The sequence below is a fragment of the Emys orbicularis genome, chromosome 2, assembly GCF_028017835.1.
Source record: "Emys orbicularis isolate rEmyOrb1 chromosome 2, rEmyOrb1.hap1, whole genome shotgun sequence".
NCBI classification, from domain to species: Eukaryota; Metazoa; Chordata; order Testudines; family Emydidae; genus Emys; species Emys orbicularis.
The window spans coordinates 162,724,075-162,736,839 of record NC_088684.1 but is presented as its reverse complement, the minus strand read 5'-3'; the positions used below and the strand labels follow the sequence as shown (position 1 = coordinate 162,736,839).

Here is a 12,765-nt window from a genome sequence, read left to right as displayed (position 1 = left end):
ATGGGGTTATCAGAGTTGTCTGAAGTTTGGAGCTTTATGTAAGTAGTCGTTTAAGGAGGAGTTCTTGCTAGATTTGGAGGTGGGGAATGAAAAATTGCTTCTGAGCACACGTAATAGGTACTTGATTTTAGCAGACCCCCATAAAGTCCTGCCAGTTAATGACATTGCATAACAAAGATGGCATCCCTCTCTACGCAGGTTCACTGATGCTCTCAGACTGCTGCGAGGACAATTTTGAGGGGTTTTGTAGCTTTTTTAAATATTGAGACCTGTAGGGAAAACAGTATATCTGTAGGGAAAACACTTTAGAACCTGTGACTTCTTTTGTCCACAAATTCTAAACTGCTGTTCAAAGGTTAAGAACATAAGAACGGCCATACTGGGTCAGACCAAAGGTCCATCTAGCCCAGTATCCTGTCTTCTGACAGTGGCTAATGCCAGGTGACCCTGGCAAACGGAGGCTTCTGGCAAACAGAGGTTAGAGACACCATCCCTGGCCATCCGGGCTAATAGCCATTGATGGACCTATCCTCTTTGAACTTATCTAGTTCTTTTTTGAACCCTGTTATAGTCTTGGCCTTCACAACATCCTCTGGCAAAGAGTTCTACAGACTGCATTATTTGAAAAAATACTTCCTCCTTCTTCGAATGCATGCTCATATCAATTCCAGTTAGGTGTGCGCGCGCAACGTGCATGGCTGTCGGAAACTTTTCCGTAGTAGCTACCTGTCGGACCGGCTGTGGAGCCCCCTGGAGTGGCACCGATATGGCGCTCTATACACGACCCTGCCGGCCCGACCCCCCTTCAGTTCCTTCTTACTGCCAGTGACGGTTGCTGGAACAGTGGTCTCTTACTTGCAAGTTGCACTAATCCCTGGCTCTTCTGCCAATCACTGTATATAGTTACCCATTTGCCTAAAGCAACTCCTTATGGAGTCAGCCCTCCATCTGCAGCAGGACCTGGCCCCAAGTGCCTCGGTGCAGAGCACGCGTCCTGCGGTGCCGTCTGCGGTGCCGAGAAAGGACTCAGCACACCAACCCAGGAGCCGCCGGTCCCCCGGGCCCCAGAAGCGCGCTCATTCACTGGCTGCCCATAAGAAACAGACCAAGGAGAAGTCCCCCCAGCGGCCTGCTATGGGTACTGCTCCCCGGAAAGGGACGGTGCAGGGAATGGGCCTCGGGCCAGGCACAATCGTCGCAGGCCCGTGTCTCCCTAGGAAGCACTGCTCTCCTGGACTCACCGCAGCTGCATGTGAGGGAAGTTATGATGCCTTCCACCCCGGACCACTTCTAAGCCGCTAGGGGGCTCATTGAGATGACGGCATCTAAGTCTCCCTCTACAAGTAATAAGCCGCCACTCCCTCGAGGCACGGCACCGTCCGGAGGCAAGCCTGCCATGTTTGGCCCATCTGCCCCCTGACCCCTATCTCGGCGCTGCTCTGAGTCCCGGCGCCGCGCCTACACCCCGCACTGGTCTGACTTGCGGCATCAGTCCGACTCGCGGCACTGGTCCCACAGCCCCAACCCTCGGAGCTGCTCCCGCTCGAGGTGGTCGTCGGCAGATAGATCATGGTCCCGCTTGAGGTCTAGGTCCCGCTCTGTGACCTCATGGCACCGTTCTCAGTGCCGGCCTCAGTCTGCACGCCGCTCAGCTTCCAGGTGTCGCTCGATAGACTGGCGCACCGCTCCACTTCGCGGCACCTCTCTCCGCTTCGGCACCATCTTCGATTGCAGCATTGCTCCCCGCATCGGCGCAGCTCCACATTGCGGCACCGCTCTACTTTGCAGCACCACTCCACATCCCGCCATCGCTCCCTGCACCGCGGCACCGATCGACATTGAGGACCCGCTATGCTTCACGGCATGCATTCGGTCCATCGGAGGAGGATGCCTCCGGTGCAGTCTCGCACCACTCCCCCCCCCGGCTTTCCCGCTCGAGATCACCCTCCCTCCACACAGGCAGGGCATCGGGGGAATCTGAGGCACCCAGATCAGGACCGGTGAGCCTAAGGCAGGACGCTTCGGTGCCCCAATGGCAGCCTTAGTGGCAATTCTGGACCCCTTGGGCGTACCATCAGGCCCAGGGTGCCCCTCCTGACTTCCCACCGCCTTCCCGTTCGGGATCTCGCCTCCCAGAGGCAACTCTCAGCTGCCCGCCTCAGGACCCTCCACAAAACCTGGACACAATCCCACATCTGCCTGTGGAGGCTACGCCCAATGCTCGTGGGGACCCGGTCCCCGAGGATTAAGAGGCCACCACGGAACCGATCCTGCCGGTAGCTTCTTCCTCATCGTCCCCTGACGAGGCAGTGGCAGGCACTTCAACGTCCAGGCCACCACCCATGGATTACAGAGCCCTGCAGGAACTCCTCCGATGAGTAGCCCTGAATATGAACTTCCAGGTGGAGGAAGTGGTTGAATAGGAGGACCCTATGGTATGATATCCTAGCAACAGAGGGGCCCTCTAGGGTGGCCTTACCCATTATAAAAACTATTCAATCCAACGCCAAAACTATTTGGTAAACACGTGCCTCCATTCCTCCTATAGCCAAGGGGGCTGAACATAAATACTTTGTTCCCACTCAGGGATATGAGTATCTCTTCACCCACCCTCCCCCATGCTCTCTCGTGGTGGAGGCAGTGAATGAAAAGAGAGGCAAGATCAGCAGGCCCCGCACCCAAATCAAGAGAGGCTAAACGGCTTGATTTGTTTGGAAGGTAAATTTATTCCACAGGGGGGTCTCTCTCTCTCAGGATCGCTAATCAACTCCTTCGGGGCCGTTCCTGTCAGCAGGTGGAATCGCAGGTGCAGATAGAGACACTTTCGAACGATTAGGTATCATTCTCAATGTCAACAAATCAGTGTTCACCCCAACTCAAAGGATAGAGTTCATCGGAGCCGTTCTGGGTGCAACTCAAGTGAGAGCGTTCTTGCCAGACACGCGTCAACTGGCCCTCTTGCAGATAACACTGCTCTACAGCCAAAATGCTTCTGAAATAAATGTAGTCAAACTTTACTAATTCTGGGTCACTTAGAACGAAAATGATGCTTAAAATTGTTGATTGGCTCTAGTTTTCAAGGTATGCTATTGGGTCAGTATATATGACCCTTGACTTGGGAATGGCGGAGGATAAGTGAGTTATAAAGGGAAGGGATCTCAATTTAAACCAGAAATGACTAAAATACATCTTTGACTGGATCTATGAATAAATCTATGACTGGGTTTGGACAGTACTTGCTTTTTAGGCAAAACAATGAATGATGCAATCTGAAGCTGGTATTGCGTCATACATGATATGAATTGCATCATGTTATTCCTAGAAGTCATGGATGATACAATCATAACGAAGCTTACATCACTCTGCTGAACAAATTGCCCTATATCAGCTCTAGAAATCATACAGTGTCGTGCTCTCTTATTTGTCAGTGTTTGATTTTGCAAAGGGACACATTTCTGTTTAGCCAAAGTGAGCAGAGATACCTTGTACTTGTGTGAACAGTGCAGATAACTTCTGCTATGTTTGTGGTGAAGTGACTTTTGCATCACAAAAGCGCAGTATAACCACTATGGTTAAGAAAGCCTATCACCTTTATTTTGGCTGCAAAATTGGAGATCAGGACAAGAGGTGGGCCCCACACATATGCTGCAACACTTGTGCAACAAATCTTCGCCAGTGGTTGAACAGGAAAAGGAAATCTATGCCTTTTGCAGTGCCAATGATTTGGAGAGAGCCAACAGATCATACCAGCAATTGTTACTTCTGCATGGTGCCTCCAGTTGGGAAAGGTGTGTCAAAGAAGAAAAAGTGGACTGTGCATTATCCAAACATTCCATCAGCTATATGCCCAGTACCCCACGGAGAAGGACTGCCGGTTCCTGATGCACCAGAATAATTCTCACTTGAGTCAGACGAGGAAGAGGATGAAACTTCTGGTCCTGACCCATCAATGTCACAGGACCCACATTTTCTCCCATCCTCCTCCTCCTCTGAACCACACCTCATAACACAAGGTGAACTGTATGACCTTGTCAGGGATTTGGAACTACCCAAGAGTAAGGCAGAGCTGTTGGGCTCCAGACTACAGCAGTGGAATCTCCTGGCAGGTGGTGTTAGGGTTTCCATGTTCCATGACCGTCAAAAGGATCTTGTCCCATTCTTCATGGAAGGTGATCTTGTAGCCTGCAACAACATCGATGGTGTGATGGTAGCCCTCAACATGGTTCACCATCCAGATGAGTGGAGACTGTTCATTGATTCATCGAAGACGAGTCTTAAAGCTGTTTTACTGCATAATGGCAATGTTTTGCCATCAATTCCAGTTGGTCATGCAGTCCATAGGAAGGAAACCTATGACAACATGAAACAACTTTTGAGGTGCATAAACTATGACCAACATCAGTGGCAGCTTTGTGGCGATTTGAAGGTTGTTGCTCTCTTGCTTGGTCTGCAGACTGGATACACAAAGTACTGCTGTTTTCTCTGCAAATGGGATAGTCGTGCAAGAGATTCCCACTACATCAAGAAAGATTGGCCACTCCGACAGTCATTGGAGCCTGGGAGGAAAAGTGTTCAGCATCCACCACTTGTTGAATCAAGGAAGATTTTGTTACCACCCTTCCACATCAAGCTGGGTCTGATGAAGAACTTTGTCAAGGCCATTGACAAAACACAAGCAGCTTTCAAGTACCTCCGTGGAAAATTTCCAAGGTTAAGTGAAGCTAAGATAAAGGAAGGTGTCTTTGTTGGTCCTCAGATTCGTGAACTTCTTTGAGATGATGCATTTGACCATGCACTGCGTGGCAAGGAAAAGACGGCATGGAAAGCCTTCCAGTTAGTGGCAATACATTTTCTCGGAAACAACAAGGCAGACAACTATAGATTGTTGGTGGAAAACCTCCTCAAGGCATACAAAAGCCTTGGTTGCAACATATCACTAAAGATACATTTTTTGCACTCTCATCTAGATTTTTTTCCACCAAACTGCGGAGCAGTGAGCGACGAGCACGGCGAGCGATTTCACCAGGACATTGCAACAATGGAGAAACGCTATCAGGGCAAATGGAGCCCATCAATGCTTGCAGACTATTGCTGGATAGTGACAAGAGATGCTCCATTGAATGAATACAAGAGACAAGCCAAGAAGCGCCGAGTAGACACTGAATAGGACTAAACTATGTACAGAATAGTTTTTTGCCTTTTGTTTCATAATAAATTTTATTTATATAACCCTTTTGCTGATTTTTAAAGTGTTACATAGACAGGACAGGTGAAATATTATCATGTAAAGCAACCATAAACACATGAAAAGACCTAGGTTTACAATTTATGATTAAAACTCTACTATCTACACAATATACATAGACATAAAATGTAAAAACTTAAATATCTTAGAAACAGTAGCCAATCAGTTGTTTTAATTGTCATATTTGAATTCACCACATCAAAATACATAATAAATAGCACATTTTATCTCTGAAGCAGACGACTTCTCAAAAATTGTAGACCAGTGTAATCAGCAACCTTTGCAGCTTTTCTCCACCACCACGGTGAGGCAGTGTCTCAGCTGCTAGGCCATATGGCATCCTGCACTTACGTGGTTCAACACGCCAGGTTACGACTCAGGCCCTTGCAAGCGTGGCTCGCATCTGTGTTATCGCCTGGGCCACAACAGTCTGGACATGGTGCTGACCATCCCTCGGCACACCCTCGATTCCCTACGGTAGTGGCTGGATCCCCGCGTGTCCTTTTCACCCACCCCAACCCACCTTGACTTTAGTCACAGACCCGTCCGCATCGGGCTGGGGAGCGCATCTCGGAAGCCTGACAACTCAGGGCAAGTAGAGGAACTGGCTCTACATATCAACATCAAAGAACTCAGGACGATCCGCCTCGCCTGCCAAGCTTTACTGACTCGCGTGCAGGGCCACTGTGTAGCGGTATTGACGGACTACACCACGACCATGTTTTATATAAACAGGCGAGGCAGAGCCCACTCGTCTCCTCTCCATCAGGAAGCCCTCCTACTGTGGGAATTTTGTCTAGCCCACTCCATCCTTCTCCAGGCCTCATACCGGACGGGTGTTCAGAACGTGTTGGCAGACAGTGAGCAGATGTTTCCTCACGCACGAGTGGTCGATTCACCCGGACATCATCCACGCCATCTTCCGCAGTTGGGGTTTTCCCCAAATCAACCTGTTCGCCACATGGGCCAACAGGAAGTGCCCAACCTTTTGTTCCTTCAGGAGTCACAGCCCAGGCTCGGTCGCAGATACGTTCATGATTCCTTGGCCCGGTCAGCTGCTATACACCTTTCCGCAATTCCAGCTCGTCCACAAGGTGCTTCTCGAAGTCCGCAGGGACAAGGGGGAGATCATTTTGGTGGCCCCAGCTTGGCCTCACCAGTGCTGGTACCCCACCCTCATGGACTTGTCGGTCCAGGCACCGGTACGGCTACCTCTCACTCCTGACCTCATTACACAGGACAACGGTTGCCTCCTTCACCCAGACCTTCAGTCTCTCCACCTCATGGCCTGGAGAATCCATGGCTGAACCAGGCAGAGCTTGCCTGTTCGGATCCAGTGAGGCAGGTACTTCTGGAGAGCCGCAAGCCGTCTACTAGGGCCACATACAGGGCGAAATGGAAGAGGTTCTCCAGCTAGTGCGCCCAAAGGCAGGTACTCCAAGCTCCCATTCCTTGTATCCTGGACTATCTTCTGTACCTGAAAGACTGGCATCTGGCGTTCAGTTCTCTCAAGGTCCACCTCGTGGCCATCTCGGCTTTTCACCCAGGCGATTCTGGGTGTTCGGACTGGAGAAGATACATCCCCCGATGAAGCCCCCCATCCTGGCATGGGACCTTAATCTAGTCCTCTCCCGCCTCATGAGTGAGCCTTTAGCTTCTTGTTCACTCCTCTACGTCTCTTGGAAGGTAGCTTTTCTGGTGGCTATCACCTCAGCACGACATGTGTCTGAACTACGGGCCCTCACCTCTGAGCCTCCATACACTATCTTTCATAAGGACAAGGTACAACTTAGACCTCATCCAGCTTTCCTTCCCAAGGTGATGTCCCGCTTCCATATTATCCAGGACATCTTCCTACCAGTCTTCTATCCAAAGAAGACTTACGCTCAAATAAATTTGTTGGTCTCTAAGGTGCCACAAGTACTCCTGTTCTCTCAACATTCTGTTTGCTTTTTTGACTGCCTCTGCACATTGAGTGGATGTTTTCAGAGAACAATCCACAATGACTCCACGATCTCTTTCTTGAGTGGTAACAGCTAATTTAGATCCCATCATTTTATATGTAAAGTTGGGATTATGTTTTCCAATGTGCATTACTTTGCATTTATCAACATAGAATTTTATCTGCCATTTTGTTGCCCAGTCACCCAGTTTTGAGAGATCCTTTTGTAGCTCTTTGCAGTCTGCCCGGGACTTAACTATCTTGAGAAGTTTTGTATCATCTGCAAATTTTGCCACCTCACTGTTTACCCCTTTTCCCAGATCATTTATGAATAAGTTGAACAGTACTGGTCCCAGTACAGACCCCTGGGGGACACCACTATTTACCTCTCTCCATTCTGAAAACTGATCATTTATTCTTACCCTTTGTTTCCTATCTTTTAACCAGTTACCAATCCATGAGAGAACCTTTCCTCTTATCCCCATGACTGCTTACTTTGCGTAAGAGCCTTTGGTGAGGGACCTTGTCAAAGTCTTTCTGAAAATCTAAGTACACTATATCCACTGGATCCCCCTTGTCCACATGTTTATGTACCCCCTGTGACGTTATCTAATTAAAATATGACGATATAGATCATTGTTGCAACCACTGTTATATACTTGCAAGATATCTTGTACAAAATGTGGCATGTGAGATGTCTATGGAAAGGTTATGATTTGCTGAATATGATTATGCTATATGTATGCATATATCATTTTTGTATTTGAAGTTATGAATATTGGCTCTATACCTGGATTTCAAATGTTTGCTCCTGGGGTAATGCCCACAAGGTAGTTAGCCAGGACATCTTGGAGAGACTATTCAAATTAAGTGGCTCATCAAGAAACACTTAACTGACAATGGAACACGCCCATCTGCATTGAATGGACTGTCCTGCAAATGTACTCTCTGGAGTATAGGTAACGGCTTCCTGCAATGACTAGGCGAAATGCATGGATATGTGACTTGTCCACGTGACTCCAACCACCATCTTGTTACCGTACTTTTCCACAGTAAGAACAATGGGATTCCCTCCACATGGCAGAAGATATAAAAGGCCCTGGAAACGCCTCCATTTTGCCTCTATCCTGCTCCAGCCCCTTTCTTGCTCAGGCCTCTGGATTATAAATTTATACTAATGGAAGCATTTTAACCAATGGACTGAGGACCTTCCAATGATTGGGAAGCAGCCAGAGACTTAACTTAAGCCAGCAGTTTATTCCATCACTGCTTCAAACCTGAACCAAGAACTTTGCATTTATTGTATGTATTTGATTCCTTTAACCAATTTTAACTCTGACCTTTCTTTCTTTTTATAAATAAACCTTTAGATTTTAGATACTAAAGGATTGGCATCAGCATGATTTTTGGGTAAGATCTGAGTTATATATTGACTTGGGTGAATGGCTGATCGTTTGGGATCAGAAGAGCCTTTTATTTAATGAGACTGGTTGTAGAGAACCACTCATCTCTAAATCCAGTGTTTTTGGTGGTGACATAAGAACTGGAATGCCTAAGGAAACTGCTTTTATGGCTTCTTGTTAGCCAGCTTGGTGAAACAGAAGTTTACTTTTGTTACTGGTTTGGTATATCTTATGGAAGAATAACCACCAGTTTTGGGTTGTGTTTGTCCTGTTTCTCAGCAGTTTGTCCTGAATTTGGCATTCTCAGTTGTGACCCACTGAGTCACGGTTACACCCCCCCTCAAAGAATTCTAGTAGATTGGTGAGGCATGATTTCTCTATACAAAAACCATGTTGACTCTTCCCCAGTTATTACACTGAAGATACTTTTCACAATGTGAGTTGATATGTTGTTGTCCTGTTAGTTCCTTACATGGCTGGATTAATCTCCAGCCAACATAATAGCAGTAAAAGTGAGAACTCTTACATCAGTGGAGCTGTGCCTGTTTACACCAGCAGAGATTTTGACAGAGTTTTCCTCTTCTGTTCATGACATTTTTGTAACCAATATTGTTTTTAAATAGTCAGATGAATGACTCAGTGCGTTTAGATTGTAGCTGTGCTGCCACTGTTTTTTAACCTGTACCCAAATTGTTTTTCTTCCAAGCTTTGTATGTTCTAACTTACATTTAAAAAACAATGGGTAGAACACGTACAGAAAAAAGAATGAAACCTGCCAAATGCTGCTTTTTGTGCGTTGCTTCATGATATTCCAGTGATCAGTCCTTTTACCTTGTTCATTAAACAAACACTGATGAATATAGCTGTGTGGTGTGCTTTCTCTAGGTTTTCATTCATGTTACAAATCCAGAGGAAGTTACACAATCATTTCATGCTTTTTGCCACAGGGACCTCCATTCTTACTTACTTGGAGACCAGGAAGAGAATGAGAACAATGCAAACCAGCAACCTAATAACCAGCATGCTCGCAATAACAATGCCATTCCAGTTGTGGGAGAAGGTCTTCATGCAGCCCATCAAGCCATACTTCAGCAAGGAGGACCTGTGGGTTTCCAGCCTTACCGTAGGCCTTTAAAATTCCCACTCAGGGTAGGTAGATCGAACACTTTAAAAAGAGGACCATCTTTTTGCTAGGTGCTGTACAAACATAGAATACAGTGGGGTCCTGGTCCATCACTAGGATTCCTAGGAACTACAGTAATATAAACAAAAAAAAAACATAGGGTATCTTTTAAGGAAGATTTGATGGTAGCATCATTTTTGGAAGCTAAATAATTAAGGCCCCACACTTTACTTAGTATCTTGGACGCTGTGTATTTTGTTAGCAAATGTCTAGTTTATACTCATGTAGCTGACTTTAATATCATTTTTTCAGTTTGAAACATATATAACCAGCCCTCTTGCATCCAGTTATTATAGATCCCATACACATTGTGATCCATGATGAGATATGAATGCTCAGCTTTGTTTATCTAGTGTTTTTAAAAAAATTATAGAGATAGGAAGAAGAGTGTGTGTGTGTGAGATAGATAGATAGATAGATATTTTAATGAAGGCAAATAGATAATCAAAAGGACCTCTACTAGTTCCAAGGAATTGTAAAAGTGGTATCTCCACTTCAGTTTAAGCAAAAGTCATGTATGTCCCTGGGAGTAAACCATCAAAGGAGTCTAAACTGTTCAGAGCTGTCACTAGAGGGGGCTGAAACTGTGCCAGCTTCATTTAGTGGTGCCAAGTGTACCAGAACTTGTCAGGTCCATAGTATGGAGCAGAGATTTTCTCCTGCAGAGCTGAAGATAAGCTTGTGGGGGGCTTCTGAGTTTCGCAAGAGTGACCTAAAGGGGTGTCCTGGAGCAGACCACAGAGGAAGCAGAGGTGCAATTAACCCTGGAACTGTGACACACATGCATTTCAAAGGAGACACAGGAGTCGTTGCCTCCCAGAATACTGTGTAAGATAGTATTCTTCTCCTGCCCCCAAATAGTTTTAGCTGATGGAACTTTGTTTATTTTTGTTTTAAAAACAAGAAATATATCAAAATGCCCAAACCAAGGCATAGAATATTAGAGTATCAAAATGAAAGGGTCAAAAGATGAGAAATTCTAAAGATTGCCTGTGAATCATGAGCTCTGCTGCCTTGTGTATTAGCACTACAATATTTTGATGACATAATTAAATACTGTTTTATCCATAGTACTGCTGCTCATTTTTATACAGGTTGGTTGGTGAATAAATCAGGGTTGTATAGCAAATGGAGCTGGAAACACTCAAATATCTGAGTCTGTGGGGACAACAGAATCCTGTGAATAATTCAGGAGCTGAATAATGAGTCAGCAAGTTTGACAGTCTGCTCTCCTATCTGAACTAAAATAACTGGAACAGAAATTTTGTGTGTTGCATTTACTATCTAGGCTACTGATTTCTAAATGGATGCATATCTTGATTCTTTAATGTTTTGCTAACAATTAGTTAAGCAACTTTCAGTTTTTCTGTTAACTGTCTCCCTTTGTATTTTGTCTTTCAGATATTTCTGTTGATTGTTTTCATGTGTATAACATTACTGATTGCCAGTCTTATCTGCCTTACATTACCAGGTATGTTTTATGCTACGATACTGTGTTAAAAGAAACACACCCATACATACATTTATGGCAATAGTTGGTTTAAAATTAAAACTGTGCAATCACAGAAAAATGTTGGGAACGTGTTTTTTAACCTTTTTGAAAGCTTAATATTCTAAATTCAAAATGACAGATTCATAAATGAAAAACAGTATCTTTTTCCAAATGTCAATACAGTGGAAGGGAGACTGATGTCCATTATAGCATCTTATTGTCACAGTTCAGAGCAACTGCACCTCTATTCCCCCTCCATGGTCCCCAGAGGGAACCCACTTTAGCTCCCAGCTCTTCAGTTTTTACCCCTGTTGGGCAAAGACCTGTGTGTGTCTCCCTCCTGACCAGGGGCTTTCCAGGTGCACAGTTCCCTGCCTAGCATACAGTGTGATATCTCTGGCAAGCCAGACGGTCTAAAAGGCCAGGGTCTGTGCTTTCTTTTCTCTCCAGAGGCTATGAACAATGTAATTGCTACGATTACAAGTTACCACACTGCTTTTTCTAAGCAAGCATGTTTATTCTTAAGGTGAAAGCATTACAGAAAACATTAAAATAATAAAAGAACCTTCATGCATACTAAAAAGCTTACCAGAGGTCACCTCAACTCCAACCTCTGACTCTGGTAGGTGTCAGTGCTTCAAAACCCACAGCTGAGTTTTTCTTGTGGTTATAAGTTTATAACGCTCTCAGATTCAGAACCCGAACAATCATGAGTAGTTCAGTCTTTCCTTTATACAACTTGGGCCTTTGATCTTGGCCTCACGTAACAGGTGATCAGAAGACAATGGTTCACTCTTCAAGGTGTAACTTCAAAAGTCTGGGTTTTTGCATAACTGAGGGAGGGGAATTTTCATTCATCTTCTTCCCTTATATATTCCCCAGGAAACCCACTTAGCACTTTTTGTTCCAAAAAGTCCATGCTTATCTGGCACATTGTTCACGATAGTCCTCTGAACCCCCAGGTCTCTCATCTGTCGTATCTCCCCGTAGAGAAGTTACTTATAATCCCAGCTCACAGGAATACATACACCATTCATTTAATACTGTGTACCCCAATGATACTTAAAAGTAATTCAGTAAAGTCTCCCAAACATGTTTCAGGAAACTGCCACATCTGTCATGCACCAAGATCATCTTCATGACTTTGAGGTCAAGATTGGATTTGATTGAGACTAGCATCCATCTGATAAGTGTTGAAGGAGCGAATGAGACTTCATATTGCACATGATTTGTATATTAGAGGTTGCAGTACTGATACACATTGACTCTGTTTTCATGGACAGAGTATTAATCAATTTTTTATAAACTGTGTATCTTCATTGCATACTTCTGAAATTGTTTGACATAACAATAGAGATTCTGTTTTTTGTGGTTTATTAATTTCATTTTTTCAGGGCTTATTTCTAGAATTCGAGTTTTATATAATGTCCAAAAATCAGGTTTTTTTTATTTTTGATATATTGTAATGAATAATATATCTTCTATAGTAATCGCTTTTTA

General features: G+C 45.0%; 1 protein-coding gene across 2 annotated transcripts in view; it reads left to right on the top strand.

The window, feature by feature from the left end:
* MARCHF6 (membrane associated ring-CH-type finger 6) overlaps window positions 1-12,765 on the top strand; it is a 122,244-nt gene that overhangs the window by 76,762 nt on the left and 32,717 nt on the right. For both annotated transcript variants that reach the window (XM_065398618.1, XM_065398617.1), the window contains 2 exons: window positions 9,538-9,739; window positions 11,175-11,244. In XM_065398618.1, the coding sequence (XP_065254690.1) occupies window positions 9,538-9,739; window positions 11,175-11,244 (272 nt within the window). The remainder of the gene's footprint in view (window positions 1-9,537; window positions 9,740-11,174; window positions 11,245-12,765) is intronic.